At 43.5% G+C, this 21,161-nt stretch overlaps 1 protein-coding gene across 1 annotated transcript in view; it reads left to right on the top strand.

Annotated features, from left to right (window-relative positions):
* CACNA1A (calcium voltage-gated channel subunit alpha1 A) overlaps positions 1-21,161 on the top strand; it is a 3,713,953-nt gene that overhangs the window by 1,178,152 nt on the left and 2,514,640 nt on the right. Inside the window, exons 8-9 of the mRNA XM_044082385.1 lie at positions 7,589-7,798; positions 8,719-8,831. Coding sequence (XP_043938320.1) covers positions 7,589-7,798; positions 8,719-8,831 — 323 coding nt within the window. The remainder of the gene's footprint in view (positions 1-7,588; positions 7,799-8,718; positions 8,832-21,161) is intronic.

Consider the following 21,161-nt stretch of genomic DNA (forward strand, 5'->3'; position numbering starts at 1 on the left):
AGGCACAGGCTGTCTCCACAGCCCCAGTGCCTTCCGCTTCCCCCGCTCAACCGGGGACTCAACCTCCCGATTTGGGTTTGAGTTCTGGGGACTCTGGTGCCTCTTCCTCTAAAGATAAGAGGCACAAAGATACGGAGAGACACAGGTCTCAAAAAGCCTCTTCCTGTAAAGATAAGAGGCACAAAGATAAGGAGAGACACAGGTCTCAAAAAAGGCGGGCTGAGACTCATCCCTCAGCCCCGCCATCTAAGCTGGCTAGCTCTCCCTCGAGGGTTCCCGGATCTGCCCCCTCTCGGCTCCATTCGCCTTGTTTTTCGCCGGAGCCGGAGGGGGAGTACCAGTCTCCCTCGAGGTCATCGAGGCGACCCTCACGGCCTGCCTCGACGACTTCCTCCAGGTCGACCAGGAGCCTCACCGACGTAGATATGGATCGGATGATGCGTCGATTCTTGCAGACCCAAATGCAGATGGGGGTGCTCTTGCCTCCCCCCCCGCAGGGGGGGAGTGCGGCCTCTGTCTTCGCTCCGATCACTCCTTCTCCAACCCTTTTTCGGGTTTTGGAGTCATCAGATCCGGGCCCTTTCGTAGTCGGGGATTCGTCGGCGCCGATAGCTCCAGTCTCTTCGACGCCGACCATGCCCTCAAGTTTTTCGGATACGAGTTCTCGGGGCCGAGGGCCGAGCGTCGGATCCGGGGGAGTTGATGTGTCTTCGGCGCCATTGAGGTCGGAGCGCACTTCTCTCTCGGATCCGACAGCATCGGCTCCGACTCCGGTCCCTACCTCGGAGCCGAGGAGATTGCTTTCGGAGCCTGGGGAGAGTAGTTCTCCTTCGGCTTTCGAGGTAGTGGAGAGGGTGCTGTCGAGGTCCTCCAGGTCCCCGGTCCGGGCTTCGGATCCTCCGGCACCCCCAGTGCATATGGGTCTATCCTCTGTCATCCATCCATTGGGACAGCCTGCCCAAGCCCTCCAGCCGGTTCCTGTGGAGGAACAGGAAGCCGTTGACGAGCCCTCCTCGGACAGTCCCACCGAGGACGTCATTCGTAAACGGAGGTGTAAAAGGAGGCACCAGGACTCCCCTGAGTCCATCACCACAGACACGGATTTGGATGAAACAGAAGGTTCCCCAAGATCACCCCCCGAGGATGTCTCCTTCAGAGACATCATGGAGATGTTGCGTATTAGAGGGGTTGGTCTGCCCAAAAACCTTCCGCGGATGAATCAGTGTTCCTGGAGGCGTTTGAGGCAGGCCCGTCTACCTCCTGGGTGTCCCCTCCAGCTGACCCCCTGGTAGACCTTATTACTACCAGGGCGTGGAAGGAGCCCGACACCGTGGAGCCAATCCCGAGATGGCCCGACAAAGTCCTTAGCCCCCCATCAGATAGACAGTCGTGGGCCAAGGGGTCTTCGGTCAATGCCATGTTGGTGGCGGCTGCCACGAAGAGAGAACTCGCCCAAGAGAGTTCTTCGGTCCACCCGCTGGATAAGGAATCTCGGGCGCTGGACCGCATTGGGAAGCGGATGTTTGCTTCAGCGACCTTCTCTGTGAGGGCGCTGAATTATATAGCACATACCATTAGGCTACAGCGAGACTTGATTAAGGAATACGCTGCAGCCCCCCCCCCCCCGGAGTCCATGTTGGTCGAGGACAAGAATGTGTTTTCGACTCGTATGGCCACTCTGAAATCCATATCTAACACATCCATGCGGCTACTCTCTCATGCAACGGAGGGAGCCGCTAGGGCCAGTGGAGCCAGGGTCGTCTTGCGGCGTCACGCCTGGCTCCGCCTTCGCGATTTTGCGGAACCCTTCAAGGCGTCCTTCACGAATGCGCCCTTTGATGGGTCTTCACTTTTTGGCAAGATCGTTCGCGAAACGCTGGTCCAAAGCGAGAAGGACGGGAAGACGCTGTCTGCCGTCTGGGTCCGCTTCTCTAATCCTCAATGATCCTTCTCAAGGAATCAGAGGGGACAAAAGAAGCTGTGGTTCTGCAAGTCTCAGCAATCCCATCCAGCTTCGGACCCCCTCATCCTCCAGAGGCAGAGGAGGACAAGATGGACGCCGGCCCAGAGGCAGGGGGGGGCCGTGTAATTTCAGGTCTAGAGAGCCTTTCTCGGGCAGACCCGCACAGCAGCCCTGAGGGCTTACCCGACTGTCCATCTCTGGAGGCAGTCGGAGGGAGGTTGATAGAGCATCTGTCAAATTGGGGGTCCATTACGACAGATCAATGGGTGCTCCGCGTCATATCCAGAGGTTACTCCATTCCCTTCCTAAGCCTTCCCCCTTCAAGCAGATGCCTCCCCGATTTTCCACCCGATCAGAGGGAGGCAGCGACTTCAGAGGTTTTGAAGTTGCTAAGAAAAAGAGCCATCCAGCCCGTCCCCCCAGATCAGTCCAGATTGGGTTATTACTCCAGGTTCTTTTTAGTGCCAAAGAAGACGGGGGACCTAAGACCCATCCTAGACTTGTCCGCCCTGAACCTTTTCATCCCCAAGGAAAAATTCCGGATGGTCACACTTCAATCAATTCTCCTCTTGCTGCAGGAGAATGACTGGATGTGCTCTATAGACCTCAAGGATGCATACTACCACATACTGATGGACAGACGATCCAGAAGGTTTCTCCGCTTCCGGCTGGGAGCCAGTCATTATCAGTTCTGGGTTCTTCCATTTGGCCTCACTTCAGCCCCCAGGGTGTTCACCAAGGTCATGGCAGTGGTTGCAGCCCACCTGAGACTTCAGGGCATTCAGGTTTCCCTGTACCTAGACGACTGGCTCCTTACTGCCGCCAACAGGCATCAACTCTGCATTGCAAGAGATTACGCTCTGACTCTTGCCCAGAGTCTAGGCATCTCAGTGAATCTTCAAAAATCCTTCCTTCGCCCCGTACAAGTCATAGAGTTCATAGGGGCCAGATTGGATACCCGTGCTTCTCGAGCCTTTCTGACGTTGGACAGGCTGAGCAGCTTGTTGCTTCAGGTGCTTACTCTTCTTCAGAACCAAGCTCCTGTGGCGGAGTTAGTCCTGAGGGCACTAGGGTCTATGGCAGCGGCAATCGGTCTATCCCTTCATGCACGCCTGCGAATGCAGGTTTTACAATGGATGCTCCAGGTTCAGTGGTCGCTATTACTCACCCGTTAAGCTCCCCGATTCCACTGAACAGAGTTTGCAGGGATTCCCTTCTTTGGTGGCTTTACTCTCGAGAGCTGAGGCAAGGGAGACCCTTTGTGATTCCCCCGCCCCAAGCCACGTTGACCATGGATGCTTCTCGCCTCGGGTGGGGGGGCATTGTTCGGGCAGAACCGTCCAAGGCACGTGGACTTCCCTAGAGACCACTCTGCATATCAGTGTCCTAGAGATGAGGGTGGTGCTTCTAGCGTTGTAAGCTCTCCACGACCTTCTTCCTCTGGGGACTATTGCAATCCAGACAGACAATATGTCGGTAGTCTGGTACATAAACAAACAGGGGGGAACCAGGTCTTATCTCCTTTGTCGAGAAGCTATGAGAGTGTGGGAATGGGCGATATCCACCAACCGCTTTCTAGTAGCAATGCACATTCTGGGATGGTCCAACATATTAACAATCAAACTGAGTCGGATAATTCTCACTCCGTACGAGTGGTCTCTCAATCCATCAGTTGCAAAGCAGATCTTCCGCAAGTGGGGTTGGCCTCGCTGCGATCTTTTTGCTTCTCCATTAAACACAAAATGCAGCGAGTACTTCGCAATACTTCCCCCCGAGGGGGAGACTCCCAGAGACGCTCTTGTTCATGCTTGGCCTCCCGGTCTTCTTTATGCTTACCCTCCCCTTCCGCTCATGACGAAGTTCATACAGAAAGCCTCTCGATTGGGGAGCAGAGTTATCCTCATGGCCCCATTCTGGCCTCGTCAGATCTGGTTCCCATATCTGCGGTCTCACAGTTTAACTCCCCCTTGGATACTGGAACCCATTCCAGTCCTGATTTCACATCCCGCAGGATGTCAAACCCCGAACCTGGTAAACCTCAAGCTTGCGGCTTGGTTGATCCAGTTCCACTGATGGCTAGGACTCCCGGTATCTCATCACCAGTGAAGGCCATTCTGGTAGCAGCTCATCAGCCGGCTACCAGGAAGATATATAATAGCAAGTGGAAACGCTTCTCCATCTGGGCAACAGACAAGGGCCTGGATCCATTTACAGTTCCTATTCCGACAATCCTGGACTTCCTGTCGCTGATTTTTCGGCAGGCAGCAAGTGCTTCTACGGTTAAGGTGCAGTTAGCAGCCATTTTCCATTTTCATGTGGGAGATGGACTAGGATCATTGGCATCCATAAAGTTATGCAAAACCTTCTTGCGAGGCATCTTTCTCTTGAAGCCTCCTGTGAAAACGGTGGTACCCCCATGGGATTTGATGCTAGTCTTGCAAGCCCTAACGAGTCCACCCGTTGAGCCTGCAGCTTCGATTCCTTTAAAATTCTTGTCCTGGAAAATGGCCTTCTTGGTAGCTATTACTTCTACTAAGAGGGTTTCGGAACTCCAAGCACTGTGTATGAAACCCCCTTATCTCATTTTTCACAGGGATAGAGTGTCTCTCAGGACTAACCCATCTTTCTTACCTAAGGTGGCTTCGGAATCGAATATCAATCAATCAATCAATTTGCCCGTGTTCTTTCCAAATTTTCAGAATAAGGGAGAGTACATATTGCACAGACTGGACGTACACAGGCAACTACGTTTTTACTTGCACAAAACTAAAGATTTTCGCAAGTCTGATCAGTTGTCAGTTGTTTGTGTCCTTTGCAAAATCAGCCAGGGGAAGGGCCATTTCTAAAGTGACCCTAGCAAATTGGATTTGTCAATGTATATTTCAGGGGTATGTATCTTCGGGCAAACCAGCTCCTATGGGAATACACGCTCATTCTACCCGGTCCATCGCCACCTCAGCAGCTTTCTGGTCCAGGGTTCCTTTGGACGACATATGTTCAGCAGCTACCTGGTCCTCTTCTCATACGTTCATTTCTCATTATAAACTGGATATGATATCGAGAAGTAGGGCTTCTTTTGGCTCCGTGGTGCTTCGGAATATCCTTCCATAAGGCCACCCAGGTTTATTGTCTAGGTAGCTGGGGACTCTGTCCCACAGGTTGCAGAGCAAATGAAGTAACTACTTCAGATAAAGAAGTTATGTACTCACCATAACGTTCCATCTGAGTAGGTACTTCATTTGTCTGCAACCGTCCCCCCCTGCCATCCCCCTAACCCTTTTTCGGGTTTTTCTGGTCACCTGAAATATTACTGTCTTGAAGTTAGGTCTTCAGTATACCTCTGTCGAGGTTATGACTTAGATTGGGCAAAATCGATCTGAGGTAATACAGTTAGTGGCAGGGGATTATGGGTAGGGGGAGGAGCTAGGAGCTCGGATCTTGTAGCTTGTGAAGCTGCCGGCTCGGATCCGAGATCGGATCCGATACCCACAGGTTGCAGACAAATGAAGTACCTACTCAGATGGAACGTTATGGTGAGTACATAACTTCTTTTTTTGTAAAGCTAAGAAAGAATGAAAAATCTTCCAGCCATGTTCTGATCACATTAATTAGCACTTCACTATGTATAGTGTATATATAATGTTTATAGGCTCATAGGTGTTTACTGGGCTAATGACCACAAGGACCTTTTTAAGCCTAGCCATGCATCTCATATCTCTGATGAGTTCTGATACCCATGATGTATAAGCATGGACCTGGGAGATGAACCATTTACAGGTTACCTGTTTGCATCAGAGACATAGGTGCCAAGCCAGAGATGAATTTCCAGTTTCCCATCCAATTGTTCAAGTTGCACTTGAATTGGATTAGGGAGGAACTCTGCTTCACATGGATGGGGAGCTTGTTCCATAGATGGAGTAGTCTCTGGGATACATACCTCTCTCTCCAGCAGGTCCTATTTATATCACAGGCAAGGTTTAAGTCTTTAAAATGGGTAATTCTGGTGCTGTTTGTTTTGTGGATCTCCAGGAAGTCCATCAGAATGGGGTCTGACAATGCCCTGTATGCCAGGCATAGATCTCCCCTCAAAAGCCTGTAGGAGACAGAATACAGGGCTATGGCCTTGAGGCAGTCTGCACAGGAAATATTGCTTATGCCCTGGATTCTTTTAGTGAGGAACCTCTGTGGACGTTCCATTTGTTGGATATGCCTGGTTAGGTACATACCAAAAGGGGCATTGTACTCAATGGTAGGTCTGATGAATGCCGAATACAGTGGAACAATGACTTCCTTGGACTTAGATGCCATACCTTTGTTTATAAGTTGCGGAACATATAATGATTTCCTAACCACTAGATACGTGATGATCAAAGGCTAGATTACTATCTATATGTGTCCATAAGTCCCTGACTACTGGGTCAATTCTAAGGGATGTGTTGTTAGTATGATAGTTACCAGGGATGGATGACTTCCCCAAAGGATATTATTATGCATTTCTTGGCATTTAGTTTTAGTCCATGACTCTAACACTAGTTGTTTGTCTGTGTCAGCCCCTCCTGGAGAACATTTTTGTCAGTGTGAGATTCAATGACAGCTTCTAATTTGCAATCATCTGCAAATTTAGTCAGCAAGAGAATACTGACAGTGGCCTTGACTTCTGAGAAGTAAATGCCAAAAAGAAGCGGTCCAAGGACTGATCCCCTGATGGACTCCACTTGTGACTGTGCTCTTTGTAGAGGTGGACTCCGCAATTCTAACTTCCTGGGTCCACTGGGTGATATACGGGTTTGTACCTAACCTCTTGAGTTTGTCAGCAATGCCCGACTGGGGTAAATACCTCCCCTCAGTATGTATTTTTTCAATGTCTGACAGTAGTGGTCCTTTAAATCTTTAGTTTTCAGTTTATGTCTTGTCACAAATTGTTCACTGTCCATTTTGTATTTCTTAACATTGGACCCTTATTTTATCTATCTATCTATCTATCTATATATGTATGTGTGTGTGTATATATATATATATATGTATGTATATATATATATATATATATATATATATATATATATATATATATATGTGTTGGTAATGAAAGCCTACATAATATCTTCAAGTTGTCTAATCTAATAAATATGCAGTTTGCTATCTGCATCAACTAATATCTTAAGTTCACTTTCTCTGCTGTTATACTTTGGCAAGGCACAGGGTCTGTTGTACTAAAGTTTTGAGACTTCTTTAATTCTTTATGCTCATAATTGACAATTATTTGGCAAATAGATTGCTAAAAATGTAACAAAAATGCTACTGTAGTTCTAGAAAACATCAGTGAAGTATGAAGAAAAATCAGGATATGATGGCAGAGGTAATTGTTAAGTAGACCAAGTAAAATGTTATTGTTTGTTGTGAGAATATATTTTTCAGTTGTGCTCTTTCAAGGCATACAGTCCTATAATTTTTAAAGCCAATGTGGAGTTTATAATTTTGTCATTTTAATTATAACACCGTTTTCTTTGATAGTTTTCGTGATTGTTTGATATGAAAATGCTACACTCATTTTGTTTGTGTATTTATTTGATGTATCAAAGAGATGTTATGGCTCAGGTGTAAGACCTTTTCCTGTTGTCTTAACAGGTTCTCCTTTTGCCAGAGCCAGTATTAAAAGTAACAAATTGGAAAATTCTTCTTTTTTTCGAAAGAAGGAGAGGAGGCTACGCTTTTTCATCCGTCGTGTAGTAAAATCTCAGGCCTTTTACTGGACCGTGCTCAGTCTGGTAGCTCTTAACACCTTGTGTGTTGCTATTGTACACTATAACCAGCAGGCATGGCTGTCAGAATTCCTCAGTAAGTATCTGTGTCAGTTATAAAATCTTAAATGCCTTTCTTTCCTTTCCCACTTACTTCCATATTTGTCCTTCCTACTTTCCCTCCCTTTCTTTATATTCTCTCTTTTTTGTCCCTCTCCCATCTTTCTTTCTTTTTTCCTTTCTCTTTGTTTATGTGTATTTTTTCTGTGTTTCTCTTGTCCATTTTTGGATAGCTAGAGGATACCAATAGCAGGTACAGATCAGAAATGGTTACTGAAATGATAATTAGATTTGCTCATCAGTAGAATAAGGGAAGTGAACAAAGGCAGTCTAATTATTCCTATTATACTGCATGACTTGTTTAGCAAACATTCAATACCGAAAAGGTTGGTAACACATTCATTCTTTTCTGTTTCTTCTGGAGAAAGTCTAATTATGTTTTGAAGTCTGTGTGAGGTAAGTTACTTTTATGAAGTGTGGCTGTCTGGGATCTTTTTAAATTTTGTTTGTATTCTTTCACACTTTTGAAGCATTTTACTGTGATTTCATTGCTCATTTTCTGTTTAGTTTTGTGTGCAGTTTACTTTTCTGTATGATTTTCAGCTTTTCTTTGTTAAGAGTTAGAACTGCTCAGTGGGTACCTCTGTTGTCACTCTTTTTCGTGTATGTATGTGAGTGGAAGCTTTAGTAGAATATCAACCAATCAGAATGGCTACAAAAGGGACTCCTTTTGCAGTGGCTGATTCTAATTGGCTGAATAAGGCTTCTGCAGTTGAATTGCCATAGTTTTTCAATGGATATTATTATGAGTTATTAGTGTTCTGGTTAGCCAAGAAGATAACATCATGTAGTATAATTTTCTAATTAAACTATTATTTTTGTGCCATATTCTGGTTTTAACAGCAGTATGAATTATGTTCACCTATGGGCACTAAACATTTCTTCTTTCTTTTTCAGACTATGCAGAATTCACTTTCTTAGGACTATTTATGTCTGAAATGTTTATAAAAATGTATGGGCTTGGAACAAGGCCTTACTTTCACTCTTCATTCAACTGCTTTGACTGTGCAGTAAGTGTTTTTGCCTTCTAATTTTATTTGTGCCTGTGAAATATATATTTTCCTTTTAATGGTTTGATTTTACAAAATGCATTTTTTTATTCTAGAACTTACCAATTATTATTTTTGAATATATTCTTGTTGTTAGGTGCTGTTATTCCTTATTCTTAGGATATCTGCCCATGCTTTATACTCAATGCTCAGAGCAAAAGCATCAGACTCATGCTGCCTGTAGTAGTTTTCTAAATTCTCAGAATGCAGACATTCAGAATGTATTGTGAATTTGGTCAGTTTTGTTAGTCTGATAGTATTTTTTATTTTACAATTGGCTTCAGTCTGCTGGCTTCTTTCTGGTTCAGAAGCTAAATTAGTCATTTTTCAAACCATTATATGTTTTAGAACTAATTGTTAACATTGATATTCAGTCTGTATGGCTGTGAGCAATACAGTGTCCACTCAGACATAGTAGAAAAGCTAAAGAAACTAGGAAAAAAATCCCCGTGTCACCTGCTGGATTGTTAGCTGGCTCAAATATAGGAAGTAGTTAATCAGAATAGGGGACGTTACCTCCACAAAGAGACCAGTCATCAGTGGAGGCCCCCAGGGTTCTGCATTTGGGACTCTTCTGTTTGGCATCTACTTTTCTGAATACTAAAGTGCACTGGCTGACTAAGTTTGCAGATTACTGCAAGCTAGGAGCAGTCATTGAATCCCAAAATGACTTAGCCGTCCTGCAGAAAGGTTTGTCTGAAATAAATAACTGGTGTCAAAATCAGGCTGAAACCAAATACCAAAAAATGCATAGATTCATAGATTAGTACTAAGCTAACTGCCCCTGTGGGCCATTTTTTAAGCTTAGCCAATTACCCCATGTGAGAATTGAACCCTGCACTTTGTGTCTGTAAGGTGAATACCTTAACCATTATGCCAACCTCCTCTTATTGTATCCTTTGGGAAGTCATCTACCCCAAGGAAGTACCACATTGACAACACATCCCTAAGAGTTGACACAGTTGTTCGAGGTTTAGGAACTTACGTGGACAGTGACCTAAACTTCTATCAACATGTGTCTATTGTTGTAAGAAAGTCCTTGTATAATGCACAGTTTATAAAGAAAGGGCTTGTGTCTAGAGCTAGGAATGTCATTGCTTCCCTTTACTCAGCCCTTATTAGGCCAATCATCAAATATAATTCAAATATAATACCCCCTTTGGCATGTATCTGCCGATACATGCAACAATTGGATTGTCCACAGAGATACCTTACTAAAAGAGTACAAGGTCTAAGCAAATTGTCCTACATGGAGACTGCTAAGAGGTTACCTTTGTCTGGCATACAAGACATCCTCTGACCCAATACTAATTGATCAATTGCACATGCGAGTCAGATTGCATCAGAACTATTTGGTCTAGGGATCTAAGTTTCTTCTGTAACTTCAACAAAACAGTGTGGTAGGATAGGTAAGTCTCACGGAGTATACAACTGCTGTAGAACAGAATCCTCATCCATATAAAACAAAGTTCATCCCTGTCTTTTTTAAAGTGCAGCTTAGCTATATGGATGGGAAACAGAAAATTTATCTTGGGACTGCCTCCTATACTACTAATGGACAGATGCAGCTCCTGAATGCTTTATCCCGTGCATGAGTCACTTCAAATGATCTGTGGAATAAGTTATTTTTATTAGGGGTAATATATAATTATTTGCCATGGGATAAGTAAGGACAATCTATAACTAAATGGGATATGTTATTTTGAGCAAAAAAGCAAAATTGGCTAGGCTAGTACTTATTGATCTTTCTAACAAAAAAAAAAATAGGAAAAAAACACGTGAAATATCAAAATAGCAAAACAAATTACTATCCCGGTCTTTACACTAAACCACTTCCATAACACTAGTCTTCAGTTTGTCTGAATAGTGGCAGTGTTACAGGAAAGGTTTTTTTCAAGCTATGGTGTGGGGTTAGGGTTGGTTACAGGGGAAGGGTTAGGTTTAGCACACGTTACTGGGGAGAAAGTGGGGCTTCATCCCCTGTATCTCCTCAGTACCTCCTCCTATGCTAGCTGTAAACTTAACTCCACCCCAAACCTAACCTCACACCATACCTTAAAAAAATCCTTCCCGTAACACTGTCACAACACGCATCAGTGAGAATGCTGAAAAAGGATCCACTGTCACAACAAACGACATGGTCATAAACACAAACTTTATATATATATATATATATATATATATATATATATATATATATATATATATATATATATATATATATTCTGCTTTGCACACATGCTTGTCATTCATACTTCTTAGTATTAGTTATTTTCATTTTCTGAATACTGCTTGTCCCTTAGTTCATGCTGGAGAAATTTAAATTCCACAGTAGCTTGTATTAGTAAGCAGTAGCCATATAAAAGGCAGTCAGATTGCCAATAAACGTAAGAGCTTTCTTGCCACTGAAGTGTGCCCTTTCTGCATGTTTCATGGTACTGAAGATAAGACAGCAATCCTTCAAGGTTGGGTTGATAAGTCCCCTGCTCAGAAAAACCTTCCACAGCCTTACTTTTCTGAAGAAAACTAGTGATGTGAAGTTGTCCTATCTCACCTTCATTCTTGACTGATGGGTTCAGAACTGATCCTTGGTTCCGACTCGGCACCACTTTCTAAAGCTTCAAGGTCTTCAGCTAGCTCATGGCTCAATCCCTATCCCATGAAGCTGTATGGCATTCCCCAGATCTCGTTTGCTGCTGAAACTAATCAAGTCATCGCAAGCTAGCTGTGGCTAAATTTTACTGTTTTTCTGTTATTTAATCATAACGTTTACTATATAATTGTAGTTTATAGTTTAGAGTGTTATTCTCTTTATCCATGATGTAACATGTCTGCTGCATCTTATTTTTCTTTTTTATATAACGTTTTGGCTAGTTGGCCTTGTACAGGCCTTTTTCAAACCCTATCCCCTTATAGCTGTGGATTTTTCTTCGTACATATTTAGGATTAGAAGACATTTACTATCTAACTGTAGTAAAACTGTTAAATAACTGTTTCTTTGAAAACATTACTGTGAGAGTGTTTTTTGTTTATGTTTATTAATCTTAAATGTATAGCTGTGTTTTAAGGCTTGGGCATGTGCGTGTGTGTTTTTACACTTATAACATTTTTCCTCAGTAGCCGTGTTTTTGAGGCTTTACTGTGTGTGCCAGTATTCCTAAGATTTGCCCATTATTAGTAGGTGGCTATAACTTGTGTTCTTTTAATTTTTCTTCTACATATTATAGTGTGTATTATATATATATATATATATATATATATATATATATATATATATATATAGATAGATATATATATATATATAGATAGTTAGGTAGATATTGTTGTCAACCCGTTTTTAATTAAAGGCTTGTCATCATTTATGCATTGTCTTTGTTAACATTGCTTTTTCAGGTGCAGTACTGTGGATTGTGCTTCCTTTTTTCTCAAAGAGCTGATAGTCTGTTTAAATTAGAAAGCTTATATCTTCTGTTGGTAATGGCTAGCAAACAAACAAAAGATACTAAGGAGACCAAGGTCTCAGGATTTAAAAGATGTCCAAAATGCTCACAAAAGATGTCGATTACTGATGGTCATATTGAATGTGCATACTGTTTAGGAGCCCTGCATTTGTAGGAAAGTTGTTCCATTTGTCATTCTTTCAGCTTGAGTGTGTTACAAGAGTGAAAGAATAAGTTAATACTGAAGGGTTTGCTAAAGTCTTCCTTTGCTGATGATTTGGATAAGGGTCAAACTTCTTCAAAAAAGACCTCTTCACCTTCATCTAAGTCTGACAAGGGCTGAAAGAGACTGTCTTCTGCCTCATCAGATGGTTTGGAGCCATCAAAAAAGATACAGAAAGTTTTGGAACTGACAACTTCGACTCAGACTTCTACCTCAGCTCCATCTGTGTCGGGGCCAGTGTTAGTTAGAGCTAGGAGCCGATCACCTGTTTTAGATCCAGTATCTCCTATGATCCGATCCCCAGTATTACAGTCTGTGACATCACCAGCGCCGTCCTCTCATTCTTCCACAAGTCTATTGGATTTGGATGTAGACCGCTTGGTGTAGAAGCTTTTGAGAACACCGGCTCTGTCAAATATTTTGTCAGAACCGACCCACCAGGCTTCGGATCCGACTAGACCAGTTCTCCCCACTTTGATTCCTCCTCCGACCCCTACTGTGGCTTTAGAGCTGGAATGTGTGGAGCTAATAGTTATGGATCCTTGGCTCCTACTGCTCTGACTACCTCGATGCCGACTGAGGTGGCTAGGGACCGACATTCTCCTGTCGGCTCCGGGGGGCATAGCCAGACTGAGTTTTTATCGTTCCGATTTTGCTTCTCGGGGCTTTGGCTCGGATGAGTTCGGCTCCTACCTCGACCTCGGAGCCGTCTTTTGTGGCTCCAGAGGGAGCTTCTGGTTCCTCGGAGCCGGAGTTCTCCTTGGGTTATGGGAGAGGGGCCTTTGCGGTCATGAGGAGAGCTTTGTCCCCACGGGCATCTAGTATATCAGACCCTACCATTCCTTCCCCTAGGGCTTCAGTTCCTGCATAATCTGGCCCAAAGCGTAGAGGTCCAAAGCTTCATGAAGCCCCACAGGACAATCCCTTCTCTTCAGGAACCTCCCCAGAAGCCCCATCTGAGGAGGCACCCCAAAAGAGATTATGTAAGAGGAAACATCTGGACTCCCCTGAGGAGTCATTGACATCAGACATGGACCTCGATGAATCAGAGGGGTCCTCACAGTCGCCTTCTGAAGATGTCTCATTTGCAGACATCTTGGAAGTCCTTAAGCAGAGAGGTGGCTGGAAGGCCACTAACCCTTCTGAAGAGGAGTCTGCGTACATGAAGGCTTTTGGTTCTCGACCTTCCACCTCTTGGGTTTCTTCGCCTTTCGACGAACTCATGGAATTGGTTTGTTGAAAGGCGTGGGAGTCTCCAGATACAGTGGAACCTGTCCCTAGGTGGCCTAATAAATTTATTACTGCACCAGAAGACTAAAGGAGTGCCTGTAGATGCTATGGTGGTGGTGATGGCGGCCACCAAAAAGGAGTTATCTAAGACGTCCACATCTGTAATTCTCTGAATAAAGAGTCGTGTACGATGGACAGATACAGGAAGAGCATGTTCTCATCAGTGACCTTTACACTGTGGTCTCTGAATTACCTAACTCACTTTACAAGATTACAGAGAGATCTCCTAAAGGAGCTTGGAGATACCCTCCAGGGTAATGTAGCTGCAGGAGTCACGGATATGGTAACTTCCCAGCTTTCCACCCTAAACTCAATAGTCAGCTCTTCCATGAGGCTTATTTCATATGCAGCCGATGGAGCAAGCAGATCAACGAGTTCTGGAATTGCCCTTAGGAGACATTCCTGGATGCTCTTGTGTTCATTTGCTGAACCTTTCAAGTCATCCTTCATCAACACCCCTTTTGATGGCTTGACGCTTTTTGGGCCCAAAGTTAAAGAAACAATGACCAGGTGTGAGTAGCAAGAGAAGACTCTCTCTCTGCCATTGGAGTCCGTTTTTCTACTTCTTCAAGACCCTATCCTAAGGGTCAAATGGGTGGAAAGATGTGGTTTCGTAAATCTCAGAGAGCCTTTCAAGACACATGTGGTGAACCCCCATCCAGAGGCAGAGGAGGGGAAAATAATGGAAGACGCTGGCCATGCGGCAAAGGGGGTCCGCAAAATCAGGGCGACTAGGAATCTTCTTCTGTGTCTGCAGGAACTGGTCGGATGACTCGTTTTTCTAGCAACTTTTGAATTTTGGTTGTTGCCTGATTCCTGTGACTATGTGGAACTTTCTGAATTCTTCTCATGGTTGGGGGAGGGTTGGAAAAGGGAACAGAGTAACATCTGGATATGATCCTTTGTATCCAGATGCCTGATTAAAAATAACAAAAGACAACTGGGTGCAAAGGATCATGTCCAGAGGTTACTCTGTTCCCTTTTCCAACCCTCCCCTAACCATGAGAAGAATTCCGGATGTTCCACCTAGTCACAGGAATAAAGCAATAACCGATATTCAAAAGTTGCTAGAAAAATGAGTCATCCAACCAGTCCCCGCAGACCAGATAGGATCCAGGACTTACTCAGGATTCTTTTTAGTTCCAAACAAAACAGGGGACTGGAGATCAATATTGGATCTCAGCACATTAAGCAAATGGGTAAAAATGACAAAGTTCTTGATGGTCACACTACAGTCAATTCTTCCCTTTCTGGGAAAAGACAATTGGATGTGCTCTGTAGACCTCCAGGATACATACTTCCACATAAAAATGGACAGGCCATCCAGGAGACACTTGCGCTTCTGACTGGGAGCCAGTAACTACCAATTCTGAGCACTGCCCTTTGGGCTCACTACAGCCCCCAAAGTGTTCACCAAATGCATGGCAATGGTTACAGCTCATCTGAGAAGTGCAGGATTCCTGGTGTTTCCGTATTTAGATGATTGGCTCCTTACCACCACCACCAAGCATCTATAACTACAAGCAAGAGAAAACACTTTGGACCTGTGTGTGCAACTAGGGATTACAACCAATTACGAAAAATCTGCCTTATTGCCATCATAGCATATCACCTTTATAGGCACAGAACTAAACTCTGTAACAATGATGTTAACTCTTCCACAAAAACGGATACAAACCCTTCGGACACAAATTCAAAACTTGCTTTCAAGAACGAGAGTCCAAGCAAGAACTGTTCTCAAAGTTTTAGGGACAATGTCAGCAATAGTTACCATACTCCCCCTAGCTCGGATGCATATGAGAATTCCCCAGTGGCTTCTTTTTACCCAATGGACGATGCAGGAACTACCGATGTCATACCAGATAATTCAAACTGCCTGATACAAGATAATTCTGACAGACACTTACAAAAGAGACCTAACCTGGTGGCTAAATTCTGATCAAGTCACCATAGTTTGTCTTTTCACTCTACCTCCCCCACCAGCCACAGTGACCACAAACGCTTCCCAGATAGGGTGGAGGGAGCATTATCAGGGAAAGACAGCGCAAGGCACTTGGCAAGAACATGAGGCTCACCTGCACATCAGTGTACTGGAGATGAGAGCAATGCTATTGGTGTTGCAAGCATTTCAACACATTCTTCCTCTAGGAACGATTGCAGTCCAGACGGACAACATGTCAGTCATATGGTACATAAACAAACAAGGAGGAACCTATTCTTACCCCCTTTGTTGAGAGGCCCTCAGTGTATGGCAATGGGTGACCTCAACCCAGCGCTTTCTAATAACAATGCATATCCCGGGGAAATACAACGTGATTGCAGACAAACTCAGCAGGGCAATTCTAATGTCCCACAAGTGCTCCCTGAAGTAAGAAGTGGTGGAAATGATTTTTCGCAACTGGGGCCAGCCTTGCTGTGATCTCTTTGCCATGTCCACGAACACATAATGCAGCAGCTACTTTGCCCTTATCCCCCCACCGGGGGAATCATTGAAGGATGCACTTGTACACGATTGTCCCCTGGGTCTCCATTATACTTTTCCCCCTTTTCCACTGATAGCCAAGGTACTTCAGAAAGCCAGTTCTCTGGGAGGGACATTAATCCTGATAGAGCCATACTGGCCTCGTCAAATCTGGTTTCCCTTCCTACAGCCTCATCTACAGAAAAACCTTGAATCCTGGACCCAGTGCCAGATCTCCTGACAAATTCTTCAAGACTTTTCATCCCTCTCTTTCCACCCTCAAGCTGACAGCTTGGCTGCTCCAATTCTCAAAATAGCCAGGTCACAAAATCTTTCATCTGCAGTTCAACATATTCTGATTTCTTATCACAAATCATCTACCAGGAAATTGTACCTCAGTAAATGGAAGAGCTTTTCAACCTGGGCTTCACAAAATCATATTGATCCATATTCAATGCCCATATCATCTATACTAGAATTTTTGACTAAACTTTTTAATGAAGGAGCTGCAGCAACTACTATCAGAGTGCAATTAGCAGCTATCTCATATTTTCATATTGGCAATGGAGATGTAAGTATAATGTCTCACAGGCTGGCAAAAGCCTTCCTAAGAGGGACGAATCTATTAAGACCATATATCAGACCACCATTACCACCATGGAATCTTAACTTTCTTTTCTCCAAAATAATTCTTCCCCCTTTGAACCTGCATCATCATGTGACTTGAAATTTCTAACCTGGAAAACTGCCTTTCTAGTGGCTATCACTTCAGCCAGAGGAGTATCTGAATTGCAAGCCTTGTTCTTTAAACCTCCATATATGCTGTTTCACAGTGATAGAGTGTCACTCCAGACAAATGCATCCTTTTTACCCAAAGTATGCTCAGAATCTATCCTCAATTAATCTATTGACTTACCAGTATTCTTCCCCAAGTATGGCAATAAGGCAGAATACATGCTACATCAGTTGGACGTTCACAGACAACTACATTTCTACCTACATAGAACAAAAGATTAGAAAATCTGATCAACTTTTTGTATCCTACTCAGAGAATAAAAAAAGTCTTCCAGTAGCAATAACTGCATTATCCAACTGGCTGTCTCAATGCATTTTGTTTGTATATAATTCAGCAAATAAAGAACTTTCATGGGCTTCATCTATTTTCAACCAAGAAGCAATTATCCTAGGTGACTTCAGCTATGATTGGCACTCCTGCTCCTACACCAACTCCACCCTCAACCCAAACCTTTACAATGTCACCCAAATTATATCTTACCCAACTCGATTAGACAAACATTCCAAAAGGCAATCTACACTAGATTGGATACTAACAAGCCCAACCTAGCTCACCTAGCTGGTTGCCTCCCTGACTCCCTCAGTAACCAGTCACCAACCTTCCTATACAGGAAATGGGTACATACCCAAACCAACATAATATATAAATTCCTCCTACAACAAGAAAAATATTTCCACCTTCAATCTTCTACTTCAACAAAGCAACTGGTCACCTCTTAAACACCTCCCTCTAGATCAGGCTGTACAGTACTTCAACAACACCTTTCTCAATATACTAAATGACCTCACACCCACAAGAAAAATAAGACTAAAACATTATCATATACCTTGGCTAACAGAAGACACTAATTAAACAGAGAGAGAAAGCGTGGCTAACATATCACACTAGCAAGGATGTAAAAAATCTCATCTCATATCAACAACTCTGAAATCTTGACAAGAAACAAATAATATCAGACAAACAAACTTACTTCCAAAAATGCTAACAAATCCACCAAAATAACCCTCAAAAATTCTGACAAAACATTAATAACCTTCTCAATCCAGGCTATGTCTCAACCCTTCCACCTGCCACCTTGAACACAGCTGACCCCATAGCCACACAGTTCAACACTCACTTCGTTAACACACTCACATCCCTCCTATGCAACCAGCCATTGCAGCCTCTTACCGTACTCTCTCCCTCTCTATTTCTCTCCAACCCCTTCACATTTACTCCCATCCAAGCTAGCTACATAAAAATAATCTCCTTTCCAAACTCAAACCCTTCTGTCTAGCAGCTGATCTACTACCCACTGAATTCCTCAAAATAGCCACCCACTCAATTCCTCAAAATAACCTCCCACTCAATTGCTTAGCCCATATCAGTCCTAATCAACTGTTCAGTTGCAGAGCAGTATGTGCCCTCTCTATGGAAAATATCTCACATTATCCCCCTGCACAAATGTAGAATCTCTAAAGAACTAACTAATTACCGTCCTATAGCCATCCTCTCCCCCTGGCTGAAATCTTGGAAAAATGCATCCACAACCAACTCCTCAAACATCTCCTCCATCACAACCTTCTTTCCCCCACCCAACATGGCTTCAGGCCTAAACACAGCACCACCACTGCCCTATTATCCTTTACCAACACCATCCAAAGTCTCATAAATGAAGGTTTCCTCGATATGTCAAAAGCCTTTGGCACCGTTTCCCACCAAATCCTACTCAACAAAATGTCCTCTTGTAACCTTAGCTCATCTGCCCTGTCCTTGATCCATAGCTATCTCTCTTACCGTCAGCAAGCTACCAAATGGGAAAACACCCTTTCCCCCTTCTCCCATCTTTATCAGAGCACCCCAAGGTTCCATTCTTGGTCCCCTTCTCTTTACAGTTTTTACAAATAACCTCAGCCCTGCATCCCAACTAGCTTCCATAGTCCAGTATGCAGATGATTCCACATTTATTTGCACAGTCCCCACTCCCTAGGAACTACAAACAAAAATGCAAACTTTTTTCCAAGATATAGAAAAATACCTCACTGATCACCAAATCATTCTAAACCCCAGCAAAACCAAGCTTATAGTTTTCAAAAACAACAAAACAAAAACATGTCAGTCCCCTCTAACAATACTGTCCTCTAACGGAACCAGTATAGAACCCACAAGCCAAACCAAACTTCTGGGTGTCATAATAGATGATAACCTAAGATTTGATAGCTACATTGCCCTAACCATCAAAAAGGTCCACACCAAACTAGGTACCCTCTATAGAGCTAAACCTTACCTCACTGAAAGTGCCCGTCTAGCAACCGCACACTCACAACTATTTTCCACACTCCTCTACGGATCCCAAATATTTACCATCCTACGAAAATCAGACCTGCATAGTCTAGAATCCAGCGACAATAAAATTGCCAAGTTCACCACAGGCCACCCTTATTGAACCTACCACTGCTGAGCACGCTCCCAACTCAACTGGCTGGAACTCCCTAACCTGTTAACACTTAAATCAACTGTCCATAGCCCACAAAATAATTCACCAACCCAATGAATGCCCTGCACTAGCCAACCTAATCCAACCTACTATAAATCACAGACTACTTAGGTCCGCAAACAAACATGTTAAGGGTTACCCAACCACACAACTCACTTGGTACTTCCCTCTACTCATACAAAATTGCCAGACTCTGGAACAGTCTTCCCCAACCCAAAGAAAAAACCCTAATTATCATGAGTTCAAGCACCTTTTACAAAAACATCTAGCAATTCACTGGCTTTGCTCCTGCCATACTCCTGGTTGGGTCTATGTTATATAATCGAACTTCCAAAATTTCGAACACCATATGTTCGAATTTGGAAGTTCAAAATATGACAACAACGAAACCCCAGAACAGCAAATTTTTTTCCTAGGGGGAAAATAAATTGCTGTTCTGAAAAACACACACAAAACACAAGCACACCAAACACCTAATAAACCTACACTACACCTTACATACGCAACTATCTATGCACTAACCTTAATCCAAGCCCTAACCCTAAGGTCCGTCACTATCGCACATTTACCTTACCCGCACCCTAACCCTAAATTCTGTCACTATTACACGCTTACCTTACCCGCGCCCTAAAGTTCATCACTATCACACACTTAACTTACCCGCGCCCTAACCCTAAAGTCCGTCACTATCGCACACTTAACTTACCCGTGCCCTAACCCTAATGTCCATCACTTTCGCACACTTACCTTACCCGCAGCCTAACCCCAACGTCCATCACACTTGCACACTTACCTTAACCCGATCCGTAACTTTCGCACCACAGTACAGAAAATGCTGAAGTCGCGGGAACAGCCAACTGAATTCTTTCCCTGGGAAAGAATTTGTATTTCTGCGGCTTTGACATTTCTATTTTTTGAACTTCACCGTTCAATCTTCCAAGACTCGACATTTAGGACGGTCGATTACATAAGAAGAAACCTCCTGGTTAAGCCTGCTCACTCCCCTACTATATCTCTTACAACAGCTGCAACTCCTAACTAACACAACCCCATATCTGCCGCATATCTCCTCATAACTAACATCTTACCTACATTTCTCATTTTAGTAACTAGACTGGTCTAGATCATAAGCAAGTTTTCCTAGCTTAGTTGATCCCATTCCTGGCACTAGCAGATATGTCTTCTATTTACATATATATGGTCAAGCATATTGTTTTTAAAACTGTAATTCATGTCTGTACATAAGAAATTGTCTGCTTTAGATGTGTACAATGTTTCTTATCAAACATTATTAATATTGTTAGATTTGTTAGTATTAGTAAGAATTCATGTCTGTACATAAGTACTTGTTTGCTGTTGGTGTGTCTGTTTTTTAGCAAACATTATTAAGATTATTATATTGGCTAGTATTAGTTAGAATTCTCTGTTGGATGTCAGGAGCTTTTCTCCCTGGGTGTCCGCTAAAAATGGGCTTCTGGTCCATTTCGGGCATTACCTGGTAAACAAATGTAATAAATAAATAAAGCACAGAAGTTCCACCAACTTTTATAAATCCTAAAGTGCATATGCTGTGTCCAGCATTGATCTCCAATGGAGTTGAGAATC

Source organism: Protopterus annectens, chromosome 9.part0 (assembly GCF_019279795.1).
Source record: "Protopterus annectens isolate FY-2018-M chromosome 9.part0, PAN1.0, whole genome shotgun sequence".
NCBI lineage: Eukaryota > Metazoa > Chordata > Ceratodontiformes > Protopteridae > Protopterus > Protopterus annectens.